Source organism: Mastacembelus armatus, chromosome 5, assembly GCF_900324485.2.
Source record: "Mastacembelus armatus chromosome 5, fMasArm1.2, whole genome shotgun sequence".
Classification (NCBI taxonomy): domain Eukaryota; kingdom Metazoa; phylum Chordata; class Actinopteri; order Synbranchiformes; family Mastacembelidae; genus Mastacembelus; species Mastacembelus armatus.
In genome coordinates this window covers 16,182,450-16,208,954 of record NC_046637.1, presented here as the reverse complement: position 1 = coordinate 16,208,954, position 26,505 = coordinate 16,182,450, and the positions used below count along the sequence as shown (strand labels likewise).

The window sequence follows — 26,505 nt, the reverse complement described above, 5'->3', positions numbered from 1 at the left end:
GTAGCCTGGACAGGTCACCAGTCCATCGCTGGGCCACATGTAGACGAACCAGGAACCTTCTTACTGTGAGGCAACTGCCACCAAGCCACCAAACCACTATGCTGCCAACACTGTAAATAATTAATTAAGTATTATTAAACAAATTATAGTTTCGAATTTTCATCTGGTGTTTTAAAATGCTTTGAATCATACCTACAATTCGATTACAAATAATCCTCGAAACAAATTCTTTGCCTCGAGTATTCGTTTAATTACTATCACGTGTTATCGGACCTGCTCTGCCTAGGGACTGTAATCACTGTCGCACAATGCATTTCAGATTCAAAAGTTGGCGCTGTGGCAGAGAGTGAAACCGTTCGTTCAAAAATGCAAATGTTTGGGATCATTTCAAACTTAAAACGATGAATGCAATGCATGTATTGTAAAGTGGAACTGGCATAACACAACAGCGCTTCGTCAATGCTTCAACATCTGAACAGCCGCAGCCATACTATTGGGATAATATGGTACATAACATTCAAAAACAGCAAAAAAATATTAAGATATACAACAGCAAGATTTTTTTTTTTTAATTGTCAGGTTTTACATTTGAATAGCTTTTAAGCAGCATATTATTGACTGTTTTATTGTTTATTATAACATTGCATGGTAAAAAAAAATACAGTACAGAGAAAAAAAATAATTATTCCTACTGGTCATCGGCAAAATAAATGACAACAGCTCAATTATTACGAAGTTACTTCGGTTTCCCCATTTGCACACCCAGTATATGATTACCAGTCAAAGGGCATCCAGCATTCCATGACTACAACATATAACATGTTCTTCTGTTCAGACCATGGAGGAGCTGCTGGACAAAAACTGACAGAAAAACAAAAGCAATTTATTAAGAGAATTAATCTGCCTTGTAGTACATCTATGATGTATATCATGATGACTTTAAAAAAGAAGAGAGAGAACAAAACATACTGTATTGAGAAAAGGGATATTCACAGCTGACAGCACAAATCCCAAGGCCATGGGGAAGAAGGACCTAGTTGGAAACAAAACAGTGTGAGGTTTCATGTCTTACATTAATGTTGAAATGCTATAACTGATTTGTTATAATGTGATACAGAGAAAATCCCACAGCTGGGATTAAGTGTTGCATGGTGTTTGGGACCTTCTTTCAGTTAAATGGTGCACTGAATATTTTTTCAACCTTAGACTCATTGCCTTTTATTCACTATAAAGAACATACTAAAAACACATTTTGATTGAGTTGGTCATTCAATAATTGGTCATGGAGGTCAATCAGAGGTTGCTGATGAATGGAACAGCTGGAAATGGATATAAAACTGACAGAGGCCAAACACACTTGTTCCCGGGGCTGGTCATCCGATGGGAGATACAGATACACAATAAATTCATCTTCATAGGTGAGCAGAACAAAATGGAGAGTGATCCTGTTGAAGCAATTGTTGGCACTTTAAGCAGACATTCAAATTCTTCCTTGGCTGCAGTACCCAGAAAACTGCTCTCCTTATCACTGGATCGCCTCAATCTGCACCACTCATCTGCTGCCTTTACGAAAACATTCACCACCTCATAAATAATAATAAAACGCCTGAGAACAACAAACTCATTGAACCCTTTATCACTATTACCATGTCTCGGATTAAGCATATTAGTTCAGTTATCTTCATCCAACTAACAATAATATATCTTACCTCTTCAACTACAACTCCATTATGGCCAAGACACCATACAAATTAGAGTACCAGTACCTCCTTCGTCCAGTGCAGAAAATGTATTGCTGCTTCAGACTACAACTGCAAATTAAACACACCCTCATGATGAGGATGTTGAGGTGATGCATGGAGCAAACAATTCAATTCAATTCAATTTTATTTCTATAGCGCCAAATCACAATACAAATCATCTCAAGGCACTTTACAAAAACTAAAACTAAAAACCCAACAATTCCCTTATGAGCAAGCACTTGGCGACAGTGGAGAGGAAAAACTCCCTTTAACGGAAGAAAAAACCTCCAGCAGAACCGGGCTCAGTTTGGGCGGCCATCTGCCTCGACCGGTTGGGGTGTGTGGATAGAGCAGAGAGAAAAGAACAGCAACAATAAACAACAAATAGACACTGCAGGTTGGTGGGACCAGTAACTGCACATCAGCGATATACAGCTCCAGGACCAGGGACACCTGCAGAAGGTACAGAGAGAACAGAGAGAGAGGGAGAGAGCACAAACTAGGGGAGAGAGAGAGCACAAGGTTAGTAACATTCAATGGTGGAATATACATGAGGTGGGAGGAGAGAAGAGAGGGGAGGGGAGGGGGGGGGGTTAAGGTAGGGGAGCTCAGTGCACCGATGGTCCTCGGGCAGTCTAGGCCTATAGCAGCATAACTAAGGGATGGTTCAGGGTTGCCTGAAGCCAGCCCTAACTATATGCTTTGTCAAAGAGGAAGGTTTTAAGTCTAGCCTTAAAAGTACAGAGAGTGTCTGCCTCCTGAACCCAGGCTGGGAGCTGGTTCCATAGGAGAGGAGCTTGATAACTAAAGGCTCGGCCTCCCATTCTGCTTTTGGAAACTCTGGGAACCACAAGTAGACCTGCACTCTGAGAGCGAAGTGGTCTATTGGGATAATATGGTACTATGAGGTCTTTGAGGTATGAAGGAGCTTGATTATGAAGGGATTTGTATGTGAGAAGAAGGATTTTAAATTCTATTCTATATTTTACAGGGAGCCAATGAAGAGAAGCCAATATAGGAGAAATATGATCTCTCTTGCTAGTTCCTGTCAGGACTCTGGCTGCGGCATTCTGGATTAATTGGAGGCTTTTGCAAACAACAATAAACCCAAGCATAAAAACAAAATATACATACCCAGAGAATACAAACATAAGTTGAAAAAAAGGCAAAGAATGACAGCATCACAAAAAAGCCTGTCTATAAAAATAGGGTATGAGAAGAGATTAAAAAGTAGATACTGATTGGGCAAGTCTAATCTCCTACAAATGCACGGTCACCCCTAGATTGCAGCTTTAACTTTGGGAGAATCAAAAAAGTCCCACCTGAGGATTTGAGGCTGTGGGGTGGCTTATATGGGATTAGGAGAGCTAATAAATAACTGGGGGCCAGGCCAGATGGATCTTAAAACTAATCAATAAAATCTTAAAATCAAGGGATGGAGTTCCAATAGTCCAATCTAGAGAAGATAAAGGCATAAATAAACTTTTCCAAACTCTGTTTTTTAAGAAAAGGTGTGATTTGGGTTATTCCAAGTAATTAAAGAAAACGGGACTGGACACCTTTGGATATACAGTATTGTTCAAAATAATAGCAGTACAATGTGACTAACCAGAATAATCCAGGTTTTTAGTATATTTTTTATTGCTACATGGCAAACAAGTTACCAGTAGATGCAGTAGATTCTCAGAAAACAAACAAGACCCAGCATTCATGATATGCACGCTCTTAAGGCTGTGCAATTGGGCAATTAGTTGAAAGGGGTGTGTTAAAGAAAAATTGCAGTGTCTGCCGTTGACTGTACAAACTCAAAACGTTTTTGTTTCTAGGATTTAGCAATCCTGTGAATCACTGAACTAATATTTAGTTGTATGACCACAGTTTTTTATAACTGCTTCACATCTGTGTGGCATGGAGTCAACCAACTTGTGGCACCTTTCAGCTGTTATTCCACTCCATGATTCTTTAACAACATTGCACAATTCATTTACATTTCTTGGTTTTGCTTCAGAAACAGCATTTTTGATATCACCCCACAAGTTCACTGTTAATAAATTTAAGAAAATGATTCCATCTTTATTTACATCTATGTCAAGTATAAACATAGTGGAGGGCAGCTGCTTCAATCCCACTCCCTACCAAATTGATCATGTTGTTGACAGCGCTGTAACCTCACTGCGTGAAACGCTTGATTTTGTAGCCCCTCTGAAAAAGAAGTTAGTGAATCAGAGAAGACTAGCCCCATGGTATAATTTACATATTCATACCTTAAAGCAGGCATCACGAAGGCTGGAAAGGAAGTGGCGTTCCACAAACTTAGAGGAAATTTTTCTAGCCTGGAAAAACAGTCTACCAACATATAAAAAAAGCTCTCCGTAAAGCCAGAACTGCATACTATTCATCACTAATAGAGGAAAATAAGAACAATCCCAGGTTTCTTTTCAGCACTGTAGCCAGGCTGACAAAAAGTCACAGCTCTGTTGAGCCCAGTGTTCCCTTAGCTCTCAGCAAAGCAATGATGAATTTATGAGTTTCTTTACAAATAAAATCACAACTATTAGAGAGAAAATTCAGCAGATGCTTCCTATACCTGCAATAAATGAATCTTCTACTACAGTAGCTCTTGAATCATCTGTAGGACCTCAGTTATGTTTAGACTGCTTCTCTCCCATAGATCTCTCTGAATTTACATCAGTAGTTGCTTCATCAAAATCATCAACGTGTCTCTTTGACCCTATCCCGACTAGACTACTTAAAGGCACCCTGCCATTGATGAACTCATCTTTATTGGACTTGGTAAATTTATCTCTACTATCAGGCTATGTACCACAGGCCTTTAAGACTGCAGTAATCAAACCTTTACTCAAAAAGCCTAGTCTTGATCCAGGAGTCTTGGCTAATTATAGACCAATATCCATTAATAACCTGCCATTTATTTCTAAAATCCTAGAAAAAGCTGTTGCTAAGCAGCTATCAGACCACTTACACAGGAATGAACTATTTGAAGATTTTCAATCAGGATTTAGAGCACATCATAGTACAGAAACAGCACTGTTGAAAGTTACCAACGATCTTCTCTTAGCCTAAGATAATGGACTTGTTTCAATACTTGTCCTCCTAGACCTTAGTGCAGCATTCGACACCATTGACCACAACATCTTATTACAGAGACTGGAGCATGTGATTGGTATCAGAGGAACAGCGTTAAAATGGTTCCAATCCTATTTATCGGACAGATTCCAGTTTGTTCATGTCCATGATGAACCTTCCACACAAACAAAAGTTAGTTATGGAGTTCCACAAGGCTCCGTGCTAGGACCAATTCTGTTCACCCTGTACATGCTTCCTTTAGGATATGTCATTAGGAAGCACTCTATTAATTACCACTGCTATGCAGATGACACTATATCTATCTATTAAACCTGTTAACACAAACCAGTTAACCAGACTTCAAGCCTGTCTAACTGACATAAAGGCCTGGATGACCAGTAACTTTTTACTTTTAAACTCAGAGAAAACAGAAGTCATTATATTTGGGCCAAAAAATCTCAGAAATAACTTTTCTAAAATTATAGCTACTCTAGATGGCATAACCCTGGCCTCCAGCACTACTGTAAAAAACCTTGGAGTTATTTTTGACCAGGACATGTCCTTTAACTCACACATAAAACAAATCTCTAGAACTGCATTCTTTCACCTGCGCAACATTTCCAAAATTAGGAACATCCTGTCTCAAAATGATGCAGAAAAACTAGTCCATGCATTTGTTACCTCAAGGCTAGATTACTGTAACTCATTACTATCTGGATGTCCCATTATCTCCATAAAAAGCCTCCAATTAATCCAGAATGCCGCAGCCAGAGTCCTGAAAGGAACTAGGAAGAGAGATCATATTTCTCCTATATTGGCTTCTCTTCATTGGCTCCCTGTAAAATATAGAATAGAATTTAAAATCCTTCTTCTCACATACAAATCCCTTCATAATCAAGCTCCTTCATACCTTAACCCTCTGGGGTCGACGCACACGCCGGCGCGTTTTGACGCATCTTTTTCTGATAAGGCCGAAACAAACTTAAATTACTCCGTCAATTCTGATCGTACAGATAAAAGAAGTATATCATTCAAATCTGTAAAGGGTCTAGTATTAGTGGTATACCATCATAATAACAACAAAACGTTGTGCTTTTTTTAAATAAAGAAAGCCGACAGGGTGCGCTGTCGGCCTTTTCTGTCGCTGTCATTTCTCTTCACAGACGCGTAAATAAAACAACCAGAATCTCAGCGAATACCTGCCTCATGAAAATAAGAATTATATGGCTAGAAAGCTTGAAATGTTTTCTTTTGAGTGAAACAATTCAAGTCAAAAACAAATCATCACTTTTGATTTAATCCATATGAACGTAAGGACAAGTCCGTTTTCTCCTGTCTCATCTCATTACAGGTAATGCGGTCCCGCCTTGTCCTCTGTTCACTGTTCACATGTAAATAATCTCAGGTGAACCAGGTAAATATGTGCACACCCCCGAGAAATGACACAAAATATCAAACATCATAGAATTTACTCACTTTTTCGGCGCGTTTGGATGATGGCGCGTTACGCACGTGAAGCGGCGCTCCTTACATTCCTCACAGAGACAAATAGTTTAGCTTGTCCTCAGAGTAAAAACACTGACTTTAACTCAAATGATGATCGTTAGGCTCCTCATTGTGTTCATTCATCCTCAGACTTTAGACATTAATATGTTTAAAAAACACTGAAAAAAGCACAAATGTCAGGACATGTCAAAATTTGTCCAGGCCCCAAAAACCCCCTCAGATCCCAGAGGGTTAAAGACCTCATAGTACCATATTATCCCAATAGACCACTTCGCTCTCAGTGTGCAGGTCTACTTGTGGTTCCCAGAGTTTCCAAAAGCAGAATGGGAGGCAGAGCCTATAGTTATCAAGATCCTCTCCTATGGAACCAGCTCCCAGCCTGGGTTCAGGAGGCAGACACTCTCTATACTTTTAAGGCTAGACTTAAAACCTTCCTCTTTGACAAAGCATATAGTTAGGGCTGGCTTCAGGCAACCCTGAACCATCCCTTAGTTATGCTGCTATAGGCCTAGACTGCCCGAGGACCATCGGTGCACTGAGCTCCCCTACCTTAACCCCCCCCCTCTCTTCTCTCCTCCCACCTCATGTATATTCCACCATTGAATGTTACTAACCTTGTGCTCTCTCTCTCCCCTAGTTTGTGCTCTCTCCCTCTCTCTCTGTTCTCTCTGTACCTTCTGCATGTGTCCCTGGTCCTGGAGCTGTATATCGCTGATGTGCAGTTACTGGTCCCACCAACCTGCAGTGTCTATTTGTTGTTTATTGTTGCTGTTCTTTTCTCTCTGCTCTATCCACACACCCCAACCGGTCGAGGCAGATGGCCGCCCAAACTGAGCCCGGTTCTGCTGGAGGTTTTTTCTTCCGTTAAAGGGAGTTTTTCCTCTCCACTGTCGCCAAGTGCTTGCTCATAAGGGAATTGTTGGGTTTTTAGTTTTAGTTTTTGTAAAGTGCCTTGAGATGATTTGTATTGTGATTTGGCGCTATAGAAATAAAATTGAAATTGAAATTGAAGTTCTCGATTGGATTAAGGTCCGGGGATTGGGCTGGCCACTCCATAACATGAATTTTGTTGGTTTGAAACCAAGACTTTGCTTGTTTACTAGTGTGTTTGGGGTCATTGTCTTGTTGAAACGACCATTTCAAGGGCATGTCCTCTTCAGCATAAGGTAACATGACCTCTTCAAGTATTTTGACATATGCAAACTGATCCATGATCCCTGGTATGCGATAAATAGACGATAGTAGGAGAAACATGCCCATATTATGATGCTTGCACCACCATGTTTCACTGTCTTCACTGTGTACTGTGGCTTGAATTCAGAGTTTGGATGTCGTCTCACAAACTATCTATGGCCCTTAGACCCAAAAAGAACTATTTTACTCTCATCAGTCCACAAAATGTTCCTCCATTTCTCTTTAGGCCAGTTGATGTGTTCTTTGGCAAATTATAACCTCTTCTGCACATGCCTTTTTTTTAACAGAGGGACTTTGCGGGGGATTCTTGAAAATAGATTAGCTTCACACAGACGTCTTCTAACTGTCACTGTACTTACAGGTAACTCCAGACTGTCTTTGATCATCCTGGAGCTGATCATTGGCTGAACCTTTGCCATTCTGGTTATTCTTCGATCCATTTTGATGGTTGTCTTCTGTTTTCTTCCACGTCTCTCTGGTTTTGTCCTCCATTTTAAGGCAATGGAGATCATTTTAGCTGAACAGCCTATAATTTTTTGCACCTCTTTATAGGTTTTCCCCTCTCCAATCAACGTTTTAATCAAAGTACGCTGTTCTTCTGAACAACGTCTTGAACGACCCATTTTCCTCAGGCTTTCAAATGCATGTTCAACAGGTGCTGGCTTCATCCTTAAATAGGGGCCACCTGATTCACACCTGTTTTTTCACAAAATTGATGACCTCACTGATTGAATGCCACACTGCTTTTTGAACACACCCCTTGCAACTAATTGCCCAATTGCATAGCCTTAAGAGCGTGCATATTATGAATGCCGGGTCTTTTTTTTTTTCTGAGAATCTACTGCACCTACTGGTAACTTGTTTTCCATGTAGCAATAAAAAATATACTAAAAACCTGGATTATTCTGGTTAGTCACATTATACTGCTATTATTTTGAACAATACTGTATGGGGAATAGAAGTCAGATTAGCAGCAAAAATAAGACCTAGATTTTTGATAGGTGAAAAATTGACCAAGACAAAAGGGGTTATGAGGTGATGGAGCGGTGAAATCAAGTTTTTGAATCAAGTTGAAGAAAATTTTGAGCCATTCAGCAGATGATATCATTGACACTATCAACACCAGCACCTAGGATACTAGGATCAGCACCTTAAGGGTAGGTATATCTGTGTCATCAGCATAGAAGTGAAAAGAAATATGTTTGAGGATAATATGACGTAAATGTATAAAACAGACTGAAATTTCAAAACAAGTCTGTTTTTGATGCATAAAAGCTCAAAGCTGGATAAAAAACAATTATTCTACAACTTTGGATGAGAAGGGAAGTTTGGAGATTAGTTGTTAGTTGTTAAGAGCAGGAGAGTCAAAATTGAGTTTCTTTAACAGGGGAAAACCACCACTGTTTAATGAATTATTTATATAATAAATAATAAATTAACACAACCAACAGAGCCAAAGACCTCTCTCAGCAAATCAGCAGGCATGACATCAAAGCTTCATGTAGTGGGTTTCATGTTTACAAAAGTCTCAGCTAAAATGATAGATAGGGTTAAAATATTTAAGATGGTAGTGAAGAACCTTGCTGGTGCATGAAGGACAATTGCAGGCTACTATATGCTGAAACATGGTCCATTTTGTTTTCATACTAATCATTCATCTATTATCTATACCTGTTTATTCCTATTTAAGGTCACAAGGATCTGTTAGAGCCTATCCCAGCTCTCTTTGGATGAAAGGCAAGGGTCTACTGTCTTATATTCTGTACTTTTTTGGTAAAGAATTATAAAACTTTATCACAAAGCTCCTGAGGGGCCTCAGTAAAAGGACAAAGAGAAGGAGTACTTACAGAATCTATAAATATTAAATAAGACTCAGAGATTGGAACCATTAGTTGAAATCAATTTACAGAAAAATTAGGTTCTCATTTTCAAATTCTAGAATTCATAGAATAATATATCTTTACCTCCTTTATATCATTTACGCTCCATTTTTCAACAGTCCCTTCCTAGGCCATGCAAAAACCTTTTGAGGGGAAAATAAAAAAAGGGGCATGTGGAACAAGATTTTTAAACACTGTGCACAGCATAACGTAACAATACAGTCCATCATAACAACAGAATTTACAGGTCATTTTCTATATTTACAATTAGCCTTAGCCAGCAACGTTTTTGACTATGGAATTGCCAATTATCAGAGTCAGTTTCTCAGCATGTGTGCCGCTGAGCGGGGAACGTGAACAGGTTCAAAGGTGCGGAGTCACGCTTCCAAATCATGGAGAAGCCATGTTACTAGCTAGTTAAGCTAACTGATAGGCTAAAAAGCGCTAAGTCAGGAAATACCAGTAAAAATAGAAAGGTACTTAACTAGTACCGGAATGTAGCGATTAATGAATTGTTTAGAGAGTTTTGTTAGTTTTTAAGTGTGTTAGACTAAAGCTAGTCTGTTGCTAATCTGTAGACGAACTATACAGCACACACAGCACGACACGCTTGCAATAGGAAGTGATTCACTTACCCGGAAACTGCCACTGGAAGAGACAGGTCAAATGTAAAGACATGACATTGAATGCAGCTAATGCTGCAGTTGTGACTCACAATTCTTTGTTAGAGGTGGTAAAGTCATTTGTTGCTGAACAGAGATCAGACAGCCACATTACAGCTGTTTCTCAGACCATCAAGTGTGATAAAAAGAAGTGTCATCTGATACATGACAGTTGTGAAGAACCTCAGGGTTATGTACAACAAGCACAGGGTATTGTCTGACTACACAATGCTGCCTTATTGATATTAAATTAGATCAAGAGTTTGACAGTCGGCATCCATTCAGTATGGTTGTTAGCAGACCCTCACACAGCAGCAAGATGTTTTTTTGTCAAAAGTATTATTGAAAATGCATCAAGGATTATTTCACACAGATTTGATAATGTTGTTTACATATACTCCTATTGGCAGCTCCTGTATAACCAGCTCCTAAGGATTAGAGAGAAATTTTGTCACCCCACTGCCAGAGTCTTTGTATGATGATACTCTGTTGCCAGCAGACAAGAACAATTAGTTGATCATAGATGATTTAATAAACTTTGCTAGTAATAATTTAGAAGTCCAAAATGTATTCACCAAGTATGTTCACCATAGGAAGTTGACCTGTATCTATTTAGTTCAGAATGTGTATATATGAGATAAGTTCATTCATACTACTAGTTTAAGTACAAACTATTTGGTTTTGTTTAATAACCCCAGAGATAAACATGAAATTACACTTTTAGCCAGACCAATGTTTCCAGGTAACACCTAATATTTTTATAAGCATTTAATGAAAAAAACAGTTTCCCATATGGGTACCTTCTTATTGATTATAAAGCCAAAACTCCTGATTATTTAACCTATTACCCACCATTTTTTTTGTATGTGTTTTTGACTAGAAATCTATAAATGCTAAAAGCTAAAATTGAACTTTATGCATTTATTTTTGTAAGACTATGTTTAGCCACACCTTGTTTGGAGACTCCAAAAATGTCCAAAAATATAACCAAATGACTTTCTGGATGTTTAGAAGTGTAACACACCATATTATATTTTATACAAATCAACAAAACTTGATAAACTCATAAAAAATAATTTTTATTCTCAAAATTAACAAAAATTTAAAAAAAACACCTAATGCAGGTGTATTATAGGATATAAATCTAAAACTTTAAAATTTCAAACAAAAGCATTCTTTTTTTCTAAACACAAAACTATTTACAATGTTACAAATAGGCACTGTTTACTAGTCCTTTTCTCACTGTGCCACTTGTTGAAACAGTCTATTTGGCACAAAGCAGAAAGCCACTTGACAGGAGACAGAAATCACAGGAGTCTTTTGTTGACAGCTTTTGTTAGGCCTTGGCAATGTTGACAGTGCAGGATGTATGAATTCACAATGGCAATGTCCATTATTAATGTACATGTCCAATTATAAAAAAGTTTTTTTTTCCTTGTTCTATGGATGGGATTGTAGTAGCTGATGAGCTTTCCTTGGTACTGTGTTTACCAGAGTACTTAGAAAACCAATCCTGTTGGGATTAATTGTGCTACATGCCAAGATCTTTCTTTGGCAGAGGTCCTTGAAGAGTGTGGGGTTGGTGTAAAAACAAATTGTCCACAAAGTTTGTAGCCAGTCCCCAACACCTTCAGCTCCAGCAGCTTCATCACTGACTTATAACTGAGTGTCACGATTTGTGGGTTTTATTTTAAAAGACCAAAAATACGCTCACTCTGGTACTCAGTGCAAGGATGGTTTTATTAACAGGAAACCAAAAACTCAGGGAACAAAGGCTCGGGTCAGAGGAGAACAAAAGTTGTGGTCACTCACACTCTCGGGGACACAGACTCACATGGGGAACACAGACTCGCACGGGGAATACAGAGACGGTCTGGTCACACACGCTCATGGGGACACAGACTCGCACGGGGAATACAGAGACGGTCTGGTCACACACGCTCACGGGGACACAGACTCACACGGGAAACACAGAGACGAACACAAGTAGTAATATACTGGTCCCTTTTGCTGATAAGATCTATAATTTGATATAAAGTTAATAATTAAGGGCCCCTCCCATGATAAAGGGTGTTTCCCTATTAAAAATATAGCCTACGCCCAATAAAAAGGCGTTACCCCTAATAAAAGTTGCCTCCCTTAATAAATAAATAAATAAAAGTAGCCTCCCATATTAATAAAGGGTGTAGTTTAAAATGAGTGTATTTAATACCCTATTAAATATAGCCTACGCCCAATAAAGGGTTTCAACCCTAATAAATGATGCTCCCTTAATAAATAAATAAATAAAAGTTGCCTCCCATAATAATAAAGGGTGTAGTTTAAAATGAGTGTATTTAATACCCTATTAAATATAGCCTACGCCCAATAAAGGGTATCAACCCTAATAATAAATAAATAAATAAAAGTAGCCTCCCATGATAATAATGGGTGTAGTTTTTATTTTAAAATAAAAAATATGAGGGAGGGCTGAAGGGTGTTACCTATAACGATGCAGTAATGCTAGTGTTTTTTAAAGATAAGTAAAAGTTCGTTTTGCTGTTGGGTGTGTATGTGTGTGACGTATAGGGCGTAAGGGGAGTGACCTGGGTCAGTACATAAGGGATATTGATGCTCTGGTCATAGTGTGAATCTCACTAGACGTGTCAACATCGACGACGATGGATGTGACAAGAGATACCTACAGCTACGATACGCCGAGGTCCGGGGATAGCGGTCCCACTAGCCCCAGCAGCAGCAGTACCAGCAGCAGCAGCAGTGGCGTGGGTAGCGGTTCGGGGGGTTATTCTTCCAGCTCAGGAGACAGCAGTGCCAGCGAGTTCACATTGTACTGCCGCGGTTCGGGTCGTGGAGGGAAGTTAGGTATGTCTTATGAAGGCCAGACGCCTCCAGCTCCGGCTGCATACAACGTTGAACATAGACGTGTGGTGGGGGAGCAAGCGCCCCCGTGTGAGCGTCTATACGAAGGGGGTGGGGGGTACAACTATAAGGTAAAATATAGTGGGGGGGTGGTGCAGATGTGGGCGATAGAGGTTGCAAGTGAGGAGGAATGGGGTCTCGGGCGTTCTCACAAGATGGGGGTTAGAGATTGGTGGCTGTTCCGTGATGTGGTGTGCAGGGACCTGAATTGTAAAGTGGCGGACGACTGTGTTTATGTGATGCAATGGTCGAGCATTGACGGTCCTGGCCTGTATAGGGTGTTAGCAGACCGATATGAGGCTCCACCTGATGAGTTTATATTTTTAAGAGTCTGCAGTGACCGTACACGCATCTCCGCTGAAGACCTGAACTCAGAACGTCCAGACCACCCGTACCCCGTGACTCACATCGCCTGTTCTCGGTATTTCACAGAGTGGATGTTCATTCAGTGGTGCGATTGGGTGGGCATGCAGGGGGTGTTTAGGGAGATTGACGATGCGATCATGCAGGACAATGTCGGTAGGGAATTTGAAGGTGTTAGAAGGCGTTTATCTTTTAATGATTCTGAAACTGGTGACAACAACAACATGGCTCCGAATCAAGCAGCAGCGGAACAGACGCTGTAATGCTCTACGGTATGTGACGATGTGTTTGTTTGCTTGTATGCATGCATGTATGTACGTATCTGGTATTTTTTTTTTTCAATCACCATTCTATGACTTGACAGAGTGTATTTTTGTCAAAAAACCAGAAATCGACGGACCGCTGACAGCATCAGAACGACTACAACTGTACAAAGCCACCTATGGTCAACCCGGAAGTACTGATGAAGACATGCCCACTCACCCCGGAAACACAACACCAGAAAAAATGGCCGATGAACCCGGAAACCCAGACGATGCCTTTGTGGAGCTGCTCCAAACTGCCATTCAACATCTGGCATCTCGAGCGCTTGGGCTGTGCTGGGAAGACCGTGAAGAATGGTGCTACGCGTGCGAGATTGATGCCCCGTCTCAGGATGGCCACGACTGTTTGTGGGAATTCCCCACGGGGTTCCTGGTGAGACGCTTCGGCCTACTGCTGAGGAGATTGTGGACGGAGCGCTTTATTCCTGCTCTTTCTGCATTCCTCAAGTCTGGTGGCATCGAGGCTGACGATGCTAGAATTCGAGGAGCAGCTGAAGTCATCTTGCACACCTTAAAATCTGAGAAAAACCGTGGCGCCATAGAGCCAATATGGATGGTCGACAAAACTAACCGGCAGAAACAGCTGGCTGTACTTGTCGATACATGGAGGCCCGGTCATGAGTGAGTGAGTGAGTGAGTGATAATACAGCATTCTTTGTCTGTTTTTAAAAAACACCATTATGACCATCATCATGATTAATTCATTCATTCTGTATCAATGATTGACCCACTTCAACAACAAGCTGCATGTTTTCATCATTCTGTATCAAGAGTTTTATAAACTTCAACAACAAGCTGCATGTTTTCATCATTCTGTATCAAGAGTTTTATAAACTTCATCAAACCTGTATGTTTTTTCATCATCATCATCATCATTAAATCATTCCGTATTAAAACTTCAACAAGTTGTATGTTTTCATTCTATATCAAGAATTTTATAAACAAGCTGAATGTTTTCGTCATTAAATCATTCTGAGTTTTTCCATATTCATATCATTGCACGACAGTATACCTAGTGTTTATATGAATAAAAATCAAGTACTGAGAAGAAAAGCATTATTGTTTTATCGACACCCACCATGGAACGATTGATGGATAAAATATATTATGATCCGGCCAATCCTGGAAGCTTAGCCGGTATTAACAAGCTTCGTGAAGCCGTGAAGGAGCAAACAGGAGTAAGTCCTGCATTATCTGATGTTAAAAAATTTCTAATTTCCCAAGACGCGTATACTCTACATGCCCCTGCATTTAAGAATTTTAGCAGAAGAAGAGTGTTGGTCCCCGGTATTGATAAACAGTTTCAAGCAGACATCGTCGACATGAGCGAATACTCATCTGCAAATGATAACATTAGATACCTTTTAACGTGTATCGACGTGTTTTCAAAGTATGCATGGGTCAGATGCCTTAAGACAAAATCGGGCCTTGCTGTCACCAAGGCATTCAGGGACATATTATCTGAAGGACGTGTACCTGTAAAGCTACAAACGGACTACGGGGGAGAATTTTATAATAAACACTTTAAGACGCTTGTGAAAGAATACAACATTAAACATTTCTCTACCATGAATGAGACTAAAGCCAGTGTGGTCGAACGTTTTAACCGCACGCTGAAGAGCAAAATGTGGCGTTATTTGACAGCCGTCAATTCACAGAGATACATTGACTGTATTGATGATATGGTCCTAGCATATAATAATTCATATCACAGGTCAATAAAAAGAACACCCGCTAGTGTGGATAAAAACAATGAGAGGCTGGTGCGTAAAACGCTGTACCAGCCACAGGTTGAAACAACCCGTGCTAGATTCAACGTGGGCGACACAGTTAGAATTTCAAAGCACAGAGGATTGTTTAGCAAAGGCTATAAGCAAACTTTCACGGATGAATATTTCACCATCAAAGAGCGACTGTCCACGGTGCCTACTGTATACAAATTGTGTGACCTGGCTGGGGAGGTTGTGAGAGGATCATTTTATCATAAAGAGTTGCAGCCTGTAATCATAAATAAAAACAAACCCTATAAAATAGAGAAAATATTAGCCAAACGTGGGAAAAAAATGCTGGTTAAATGGGTGGGCTGGCCTGAAAAATTTAATACATGGGTAGCTGCAAAAGACGTCGTGGATATATAATATAGTGAGAAAAGAGGGATTCAAAAAGCAGGGAGAAAGAGTTAAACTCTCAAAAGAGACATAACTAACTAAGGGTGAAGACGAGAGAGAGAGAGAGAATGAATAAGAGAAATAGTGGTTTTTATATAACGCTCCCCAGCAACGCATCGTCCCACATCTATCCAAACAATAAAATATGGAACTATAGAACAAAACTGGCCAAGACCATACATTTAGATGGACCTTACGAGGTAGGGATCAGCGAGGTGCAATATCCGGCTACATGGCTCCGCTTTCTCCAAGACGATGCAGAAGTATGGATAAAAGAGAGACAGAGTACCGAACATGTTAAAATATCAATACCTATGGCTCACTATGAGACCATAGATGCACTCGTCCATGAATTCAATACTGCATGTAGGACACAATTATCGCATGCGGTGGGCCTAAAAATGTGGTATAATAACCATACTGACAGAATTTCCGTAACAGGCACAGCGGGGACTGTTGTGAGATTTAAAGGACGCCTCGCTGAAATACTAGGATTTGAGGCGGACAAACAAGTGACTATTCCTAATAATAATAAGTCATTTATAGCCCCATACGCAGCAGACATACATATTATATGTACGTCCAGATACATTCCATCGTACGTGAGAGCAAGAGTATTGTAAGGCAGGAACAGCGTCTTAAACACACCCATACAGCTTGATGCCAGTGTAGTGAAAGCAAAAGGGTCTACCTGGGTGCACTGCATGTGGAAGAGCCCTCTAGGCGGCAAGACAGTACATTTAACAAGACCAAAATAATTCTCAATACTGTCGAAATTGCCCACAATCACCTCAGGGTGGCCTATTGGATAATCTTTCTTGGATTGAACGGTAGGATAAAGACTTGTGAAATCGTAGTAGTGGACTTTTTCCTCAGCTGCACAGTCTGTCACATGCAGGAGCTTCATAGCATTTGTCCTACCTCCAAAAAGGGCGTCCCTAGGATTCAGCCGTTCAGGTTTCTTGTAATTGGCTAGAAAGGCCTGAACAGCTGGATCTGATTGTATCAACTGCTTCCACTCACACTCCCACATCACAACCACACATAGACCGTGTCGCTTCCTCAGAGCATCCACCTTGTTGATAAACTGTGCATAAACACCAGTATTATCGGCAGAGGCCTGTGGATAGCACTTTATACATCTATGATAGTAACACCCTGCAAATTCAAAACACGTGTTTGAAGCCTCATCAAACCCATCCACACAGTAACTTCCTACCTTATGCTCACCGCCTCTGAGTGCGTGTCTAATGACTCGCTTTTCAGAATAAGCCACAAATTCCAGCCACTGGATAGATACATCTGAAAATGCTTTATTGCACTCCAGATACATTCCATCGTACGTGAGAGCAAGAGTATTGTAAGGCAGGAACAGCGTCTTAAACACACCCATACAGCTTGATGCCAGTGTAGTGAAAGCAAAAGGGTCTACCTGGGTGCACTGCATGAATGCATCGCGATAGATCTCGCAGGCCTTACGCAGCACATTAACATCATTGCGACAGTAACGAGCCATCTCAGCCTGCATGTCAAAGCGTGTGTCTTTAACAATATCGTACCAGCTCATGAATTTCACCTGTTCACTCTGGGACATTTGCTCATAACCATAGAATTTGGGCTCAGGGTAAGATCCTACATAAAACTCATTCTCTACAGTGTTGAATTTGTGTGGGAAGTAGCCCTTCCCTATTTCATTCTCAAAACCAAGAGCTGCAGGTGTTTTAGACAGACTCATAGGCAGGAAGCTGAAGGAATCAATCCACCGTTGACTATAGTCATTGTCATACATCAGAATTACTCTGCTCCCTTTCATAATCACAAATGGAGTTATGTGCTGCCGTACAAAATATTCAAGCACTAGATAGTTGTCAAAACCCGAGGCATTGTGTGCAATAAATGTATAACCTTTATATCTTTTACGGCGATAAGATCTGACAAACCCTTCCACACAATCAACACCTCTGAAACAAGACGGAAACGGATCCACCTCATCCATCACAGTGGCACATGCCATAACGGCTTCATGTTTACCATCCCTGTATCTAGTTTCAAAGTCGTACAGAATATATTTAGGAGGGAATGTCTCATCATCATCTTCTTTAGGCGGTGTAGGTTGTATGAAACACATGTGTACCCCGTCTCCTATGAGGGCTCTACAGTGATCACATCGAGGCTTTATACATTTGTGCTTTTCGGCTTTTTGACGGTTGCGTCTGTATATCATACCACACTCATCACAGTAACGCATAGTGTCACAAGGTATGATACCGTGAACTGGGTCTTGTAATTTGTGGTTATCAAAACACTGCTGGGATTTACAGATTCGTTTACAGTCATCACATTTAACAGTAGGGCCTGGATGCTGTATGCATAGTGTAAAGCAAACATTACACAGGTGTTTACAACAATGTTTTAGCGGGGTTTCATATGTCTTATAACAATACTCACAAACATACGATGCTCCAAAAAAACCCCTAGGATTTGTTATCAAATGATAATGCTCATTATAAAGATACAACCATATAGTCTCTGGATGATGCGCAATGTGTGTCTGAAAACAGTCTGGTTGTTTTCTACCCCCACTATGATGGAAAATTATAATTTTCACCCCTAATTCTCTCTCAAATTTAGCAACATGGCTAAACGATACCTGCTGTGTGTGGTGAAGCCCTACTGATTCGTGTAGTTCTTTAGCATTGTGTAAGATTTCAGCATCTACCATAGAGGGATTTTTTGAAAGAATAACACACATGCTGAAACATAAATTATTGTCTACGCCGTCATTATTTGGTGTGTACAAATGACTACCCTTTCTTGCCAAAATTTCATCATAGGGAACACTACCGAGCTTCAACCTAGTGCCGCCGCTACGTTGCTGCGCCACACTCACAACAAACTCGAGGCCATCATCAGTCAGCGACTCATCATTACTCTGTATCACCTGACTTACCTCATCTGTAAAATGGTCAATGTCATAACCATTTTCTGACCTCAAAATAACTTGCACATCGTTAATCAATGATGGACCCCTCAATACAATGTTTAAGACACTGCCCTCTCGCGATACATCAATAGCTCTATTTATCACTTCAACCAACCTCTCCCTGATTAAAGCTGGCACACCCTGTGGATTGTCGTCTATGTCAATATCGCTGAAATTAATCGGTTGTCTTAGCTCCAAGGCATCATACATAGGAATGTTCCTAACACTAATGGATCCTGCTCCACACTGTGAACTATCGACTGCTGACCCAGCACAACAACAACAACCACTAGATGAAGGGAGCTGTGAGCTTGCTGTACCGACCAAACCAACACAACCATCAGAGCTGCTGCTGCTGCTCTGATCAAGCACATCCACACTCTGTTCACTAGCTAATGATGCTGAGGCTAATGTTGTGACATCCACAGGTGTAGCTGTGGAAGCTGATGTTGTGGCTAATGTTGTGACATCCACAGGTGTAGCTGTGGAAGCTGATGTTGTGGCTAATGTTGTGACATCCACAGGTGTAGCTGTGGAAGCTGATGTTGTGGCTAATGTTGTGGCATCCACAGGTGGAGCTGTGGAAGCTGCTAAGACCCCCCGTTTAGCCAGAGAAGCCTGATGGTATTGTTTGATTTTTCTTTTGAGTTGCTCTGTTTTCATACGTGTATTTTCAGACCAATTGAGGAATTCAGATGGTGATAGTACAATGTTACGATATTCAGAGTGTGGTGGTGATGGTGGGATGTTCAATAGTTGTCTGAAATAAGCATCTTTCTCACGAATCTCTGCAGCCCTGTGTTGGAATCTAGCATGTAATATGGGCCAGTTAGGGTATTCACTATCTGCAGACATTTTCAAATTAGGGTGTTCACTATGTGCAGACATGGTGTTGTCGTTCTGATTGATGGCCCTGTCCATTTTAAGAAATTATTGTGTTTTGTCTAAAAAAGTAGTCATTACTTTATGTGTATTGTTCATGTATGATAGGCATAGTTCTGCACTGTTTACAAAATATAAGCCTAACTGTGCACCCTCTGAGCGAGTCTGCACTATCTCTCTATGTATACAATCAAGCTTTTTACCATTCTCTCTGAGAGTATCCCTGATGTCTGACAGCAGGTCTATACAGGGCTGGGCCAGAAAGAAAGTGTGTTCACCGGCACTAGTCTGTGATGCTATGTCTGTGTAAACACAAGCAGTATTTGTCTCAGATGAAGTAGAAGATTCTGTGATGGCAGCCCCACTGGTTGTAGCTGTATTTCGTAAGGAGGACAAATAATCATCTAGAATATCAAATAACTCTATACCAACTCCAAAACCACCACCATCGGCCGAGTCCTGAGTGTCTGCTGCTGCTGCTGTATGTACAAAGTTATGTCCTGACCCACTGTATAACAGACTTGAGGATATCAAATCCACATCACCTTGAGTTGCTCCTGATGATGATGATGAATAGATGTCCTGCAGTTCGTGAGCTTGTGCAGCGTTCAGATTCTCCAGGAGCTGTGTTGCTTGAAAGGTCTCAGAAGCAGGCTGTTTGTGCTCATCTGCGCCGGGTGTTGTAGAGTATCTCAGTCTTTTATAGCCCAGCAAATCTTCAAACACACACACACATATATATTTAAAAATACAGCATATAAATATATATACACATTGTATTTAGATAGCATTGAAATACATTATTTCATCCTACCTCCATCATCATTATGCTGGACACCTATGGATGTTGCACTGTTCCTGGGTACCTGTGGCTCCCTCTGCCGGCCACCCCTAGTTGTTGTACGGTTCCTGGGTACCTGTGGCTCCCTCTGCTGGACACCCTTGGATGGTGCACTGTTCCTGGGTACCTGTGGCTCCCTCTGCTGGATACCTATGGGTATAGCACTGTTCCTGGGTACCTGTGGCCTCCTCTGCTGGACACCCCTGGATGTTGCACGGTTCCTGGGTACCTTCAGCTCCCTCTGCTGACCTGGCGGTGCATGCGCTCCCTGTCGTGAGCTGACCGTTACAGCTGGGACGTGTCTTGTATGAACTCCACCCTCCTCTGTAGATTAACCCTCAAACGTTAAAAAACCAGTTAAACATCGAATGTTCTATATTAGCATTTTACCTACCTGCTAGCAGCTCTCTGGGTCTTTTTTTTAGACTTTTTCTGGGCCGCTGCCTCGTCGGTACATTTTCTGTAAAAATAAACACGTCATTAGGCGCCATTTTTAAAAGGACGATCTTGTATTTTGGCCTAAATGCCTCGTATAACATCACATACAACGTCTATATTCACCTTAAAACGTCCCCGTTTTTACAACACTCTAGACTCACGACTACATAAAAGAAACATTTACAAAAATAATCTCTCACCTTTATTAACGTCATCAACCACATGCTCATTTACCAAACCCGTCACTGCATTTTCATCACCTGGCGAAAACACGTATTTCGGTTTTTTCATTATCACTACATGTATTAATGTTAAGAACATTGCTAATGATTGAAAAGTAAAGAAAACTACACACCAGGTTTAGACAATGACTTGCTCTCGCACAGGCTGGTTGGTTCGTCACCTGTCAGATGTTACGCTTTTTTCCAATTATGCCAACATTAATTTTCGTTCAATAGAAAAGATACCACTCTCTCTCTATAATGCTAAAATGGTATATAGACAAGACTTACCTCTGTGAAAGATGAACATGATTCTCCGCTGTTTTACGCGATTCAGTGTAGCACAAACGGTGTGGACGACTCTGCGGTCTGAATGCTAATGCATTGCTAACGGTAGCGAGGCACGCTCATACCTACCGACGTCACTATGACGTGCACTAAAATGGCGTCTACGAGATTTTAAAAAAGGAGTAGCAGAAATTATTTTAATGGTTTTTAATGTAAATTAGTAGGAGAAATTAGTAGGAGAAATTATTTAATGGTCTATAATTCCAACGGCAAGGTCACTCCCCTTACGCCCTATACGTCACACACATACACACCCAACAGCAAAACGAACTTTTACTTATCTTTAAAAAACACTAGCATTACTGCATCGTTATAGGTAACACCCTTCAGCCCTCCCTCATATTTTTTATTTTAAAATAAAAACTACACCCATTATTATCATGGGAGGCTACTTTTATTTATTTATTTATTATTAGGGTTGATACCCTTTATTGGGCGTAGGCTATATTTAATAGGGTATTAAATACACTCATTTTAAACTACACCCTTTATTATTATGGGAGGCAACTTTTATTTATTTATTTATTAAGGGAGCATCATTTATTAGGGTTGAAACCCTTTATTGGGCGTAGGCTATATTTAATAGGGTATTAAATACACTCATTTTAAACTACACCCTTTATTAATATGGGAGGCTACTTTTATTTATTTATTTATTAAGGGAGGCAACTTTTATTAGGGGTAACGCCTTTTTATTGGGCGTAGGCTATATTTTTAATAGGGAAACACCCTTTATCATGGGAGGGGCCCTTAATTATTAACTTTATATCAAATTATAGATCTTATCAGCAAAAGGGACCAGTATATTACTACTAACACAGACTCGGAGGGAAAACTCAAAGAGACACGAAAAGGTTACTTAACACACAAGGGGTCCACAGACAAAAATCCAGACGGGAAAAAAAAGGCAGGGCTGGAAACAAGGCTGGGTGTTGTCTAAACGAATTATGAATTCCACAAATAACAATCGACAAACAACCTGGCAAAAACTGAGGGAGACAAAGGGGTATTTAACTAAGAGGGAGAAATGACACAGGTGAAAACAATCACTAATTAGATCAAAGTAAAATGGAACAAAAACAAACAAAACTAGATCCGGTCATGACCCGCAAAAATAAAAGTCCGACAGGAAGTCCCAAATGCGGATCATGACACTGAGTCCTTTTCCATGTTCCACCACTGCCTTCCCATGGTAAAAAAAGACGTTCCAGGTGTAGCCAGATGAAGAATCAAAGGCAAAGGCAAATTTATTTGTATAGAACCTTTCATACACTACGCAATATAAAAGTGCTTTACAAGGGATATAATTACATTAGAAGCATTGCAAAGAGCATTTAAAAATTAAGACATTTAACATAAAATAAATTTAAATCAAATAAAGTAAACTAAAATAAGACATAAAAGCACATTAAGAAAACAAGAATCAACAATTATTCGAAGGCAGCAGTAAACAACAGTGTTTTCAGTCCTGATTTGAATGAGCTGACAGTTTGAGCAGACCTCAGGTGTTCAGGAAGTTTGTTCCACAAGTGAGGAGCATAGTGACTGAATGCTGCTTCACTTTGTTTGGTTCTGGTTCTGGGAACACACAGTAGACCTGTCCCAGATGACCTGAGGGGTCTGGAAACCTCATAGGGAACTAATATATCTTGGATATATTTTGGTCCACAACCATTTAGTGCTTTATAAGCTAGCAATAAGATTTTAAAATCTATCCTTTGACTAATGGGAAGCCAGTGTAGTGATCTAAGAACTGGTGTGATATGGTCCAGTTTCTTGGTGTTTGTAAGAACTCTGGCAGCAGCATTCTGGATTAGCTGCAGCTGCCTGATTGACTTTTTGCTAAGACCTGTGAACAAGCCATTACAATAATCTAAGCTACTGAAAATAAATGCGTGAACAAGTTTTTCTGCATCTTGTTTAGACAGAAAACCTTTTATTCTAGCAATGTTTTTCAGGTGGTAATAGGAAGATTTAGTGATGGATTTTATGTGGTTGTTAAAATTCAGGTCTGAGTCAATGATTACACCGAGGTTTCTGGCTTGATTTGTAGCTTTCAATGGCATGGAGTCAAGGTGAACAATGACCTTTGACCTTTCATTTTTAGGGCCAAAAACAATCACTTCTGTCATGTCTGTATTGAGCTGGAGAAAATTCTGGCGCATCCATTCTTTGACTTGATTAATACACTCACATAATGAAATTAGAGGACTATAATCATGAGATGATACTGATATATAAAGTTGGGTGTCATCTGCATAAGTATGGTAGTCAATGTTGTAGTATTCCATAAACTGAGCAAGGGGCAGCATGTAGATATTGAATAAGAGAGGACCAAGAATAGACCCCTGAGGAACCCCACATTTCATTTTTGTTCGCTCAGACTCACCAGACTGAAGAGAACTAGACTTACCAAGTGAGACAAAATAGTCCCTATCTTGTAAGTAAGATTTTAGCCAATTTAACACTGAGCCAGTAACTCCCACCCACGCTTCTAGTCTATCAAGCAGCACATCATGATCAACTGTGTCAAATGCAGCACTGAGATCCAGTAGTACTAAAACAGAGGTTTTGGATTCATCATTATTTAAACGTAAATCATTTAAATTTAATTTAATTAAAGTGCAGTCTCAGTGCTGTGGTGTGCGCGAAATCCAGACTGAAGTGCATTAAAAAGATTGTTTTGCACCATAAATCTGTGAATTTGTTGAGAAACTTTTTCAATTACTTTTCCCAAAAATGGAAGATTTGATATTGGCCTGTAGTTACTTACTGCTGAAGCATCTAGATTAGGCTTTTTAAGAAGAGGTTTTATAACAGCAGTTTTTAAGGCCTGGGAAACTGCCCTGACTGAAGAGAACTATTAACAATCTGCAATACATCTGGAGCTAAGCTGTTAAAAACATTTTTTTAAAAATTTGTTGGTAAAATATCAAGGCAGCATGATGTAGATTTTAATTGCAGAAGCATTTCTGCCAGAGCTCTGTGATCAAGGAGATGCAAATATTCTAGACAAGGAGGCACAGGTGATTTTGTCATGTTCCTTGGACTGCAGCTAGATATAGTTTGTCTTATGTTTGATATTTTGTCTTTGAAAAAAGCTGCAAAATCATGGCATGACTTTTTGGACAGCAGTTCAGAAGGAAGAGAGGGTGCTGGGTTTGTGAGTCTGTCTACAACAGAAAACAATGTGCGAGCATTATTGCTGTTTCTATTGATAACCTCTGAGAAAAATGATTGCCTCACATTTTTTAGTTTTTGGTTATAGTTGTGAAGACTCTCTTTGTACAAGTCGAAATGAACCTGGAGTTTGGTTTTTCGCCACTTGCGTTCTGCTTGTCTGCATATTCTTTTCTGATTTTTAACCACTGTGGCTTTTCTCCAAGGTGACTTTGACTTTTTTCTTGCTGACAATACCTTGGTCCTAATTGGGGCAATGGAATCAATAACAGTCATAACTTTGGAACTGAAACTGCTTACAAGATCATCAACAGGGGCTGATGGCATGGTTGGTGATGGTGCAAAAACCTGAATAAATAATGCACAGCTCTTCTCATTAATATTCCGCTTTTTGACTACCTCTGTTTCACCTGTGTTCAAAACAGCAGGGGTGGTTGTTTTAAAAAAAACACAGTAATGATCAGAAAGGGCAACATCGGTCACCACCACCTCAGAAATATTAAGACCTTTAGAGATTATTAGATCCAGTATGTGTCCTTTGATGTGTGTTGGATCTGTTACATGCTGAGAAAGCCCAAAGTTGTCCAGGATGTTCATGTAAGAACCCGGGCTCTGTGACTTCCGGGAAAGCCCTTATTTTGGTGAAGCCAACAGGATCTCCCCGCCCCTCACATGCATCAGCTTTGTGTCATTCATTAATTGTTTTCACCTGTTCTGTGCCTACCTTCCAGATAAATACCATGCACCTGCCCAGAGACAATCGCCAGATTGTCTGCCGTCTCTCATGACCTCCAGACGTTCCGTTCCAGTCTAAACCTGCTTATTCTCAGTTTCCTTGGAAATCTTGAGCCCTGGCCTGCCCGCTGTTCCTTTTTGCCTCCTGGACACACGGCTCTCGGAGAACCACCTTTTTTCGTTCTGAGGACAAGGTACCCAGCGACTTTTGTTTTTTTTTTCCTGATGATTACTCCGCTACAAACAATGCCGGAGGGGAGTTATTGTTTTCCCCTTTTTTTTTGTTGGATCGCCTGAGTTTCTGAACCAAGAGGTTATTTCTGTTCTTTTTTTCAAAAGACTGATTTACTGAAACTGCCGAGGGAATTTTTGTTGTGCCTCTTTCTCTGACCCGGCAGAGAGTTTTTGTAGTTGTTCCCTGTTTTCCTCTACGCGCCCCCGAACTGGAGTTCCGGTACCACACCTCCGGCGTCCTCACCTCAGAAGAGTCACTCCAACCAACTCTGGATCCCTTGACCAGGGATAAACCATCTTCCGTCAGATTCTGCTCTGCGGGCCCCACTCAGCAAACCCCGCTCCACCAACCACGGCCGACACGGTGGAACCGTGTCCCGGCCTGGCGACGAACCTTTCTTTGGCCAAGAAGATCATTACCTGGTTCCCAGCTCCATCTACTGGTCACCACACCCACTCACCTGTTTCGAATAAAATAAGCAATCCTTTTGACTCTGTACTCTGTGTGTGTCTCAGTGTGCTCCTGACCCGTTACCTAAAGCATGACAGAACAATCTGGCCAGAAGACGGATCACACTGCGACCCCATCCGCATCATGGTGCTCAGGCATTGAGTCCGCCGTCCAACACCACGAGGACAAGTTAACCAAAGTCTCTCAGTGCATCGACCAGATGTCTGCCCAGCTCACTCAACTTATCCGAGCAGTGTCGACAGCGAACCCCGCCTTGGTCCCCTTACTAGCGTCTTCCCCACCTCCTGTGAAGATGGGACCTACGGAGCCCCGTCTCAAGCCCTCCGC

The 26,505-nt window shown here is 40.7% G+C and overlaps 1 protein-coding gene across 1 annotated transcript in view; it reads right to left on the bottom strand.

Annotated features, from left to right (window-relative positions):
• Positions 1 to 651: 651 nt before the first annotated feature.
• golt1a (golgi transport 1A) overlaps positions 652 to 26,505 on the bottom strand; it is a 62,448-nt gene continuing 36,594 nt past the window's right edge. Inside the window, exons 4-5 of the mRNA XM_026307225.1 lie at positions 970 to 1,033; positions 652 to 861 (exon numbers count right to left, since the gene is read on the bottom strand). Of these exons, the coding sequence (XP_026163010.1) occupies positions 832 to 861; positions 970 to 1,033 (94 nt within the window). The 3' untranslated portion in view covers positions 652 to 831. The remainder of the gene's footprint in view (positions 862 to 969; positions 1,034 to 26,505) is intronic.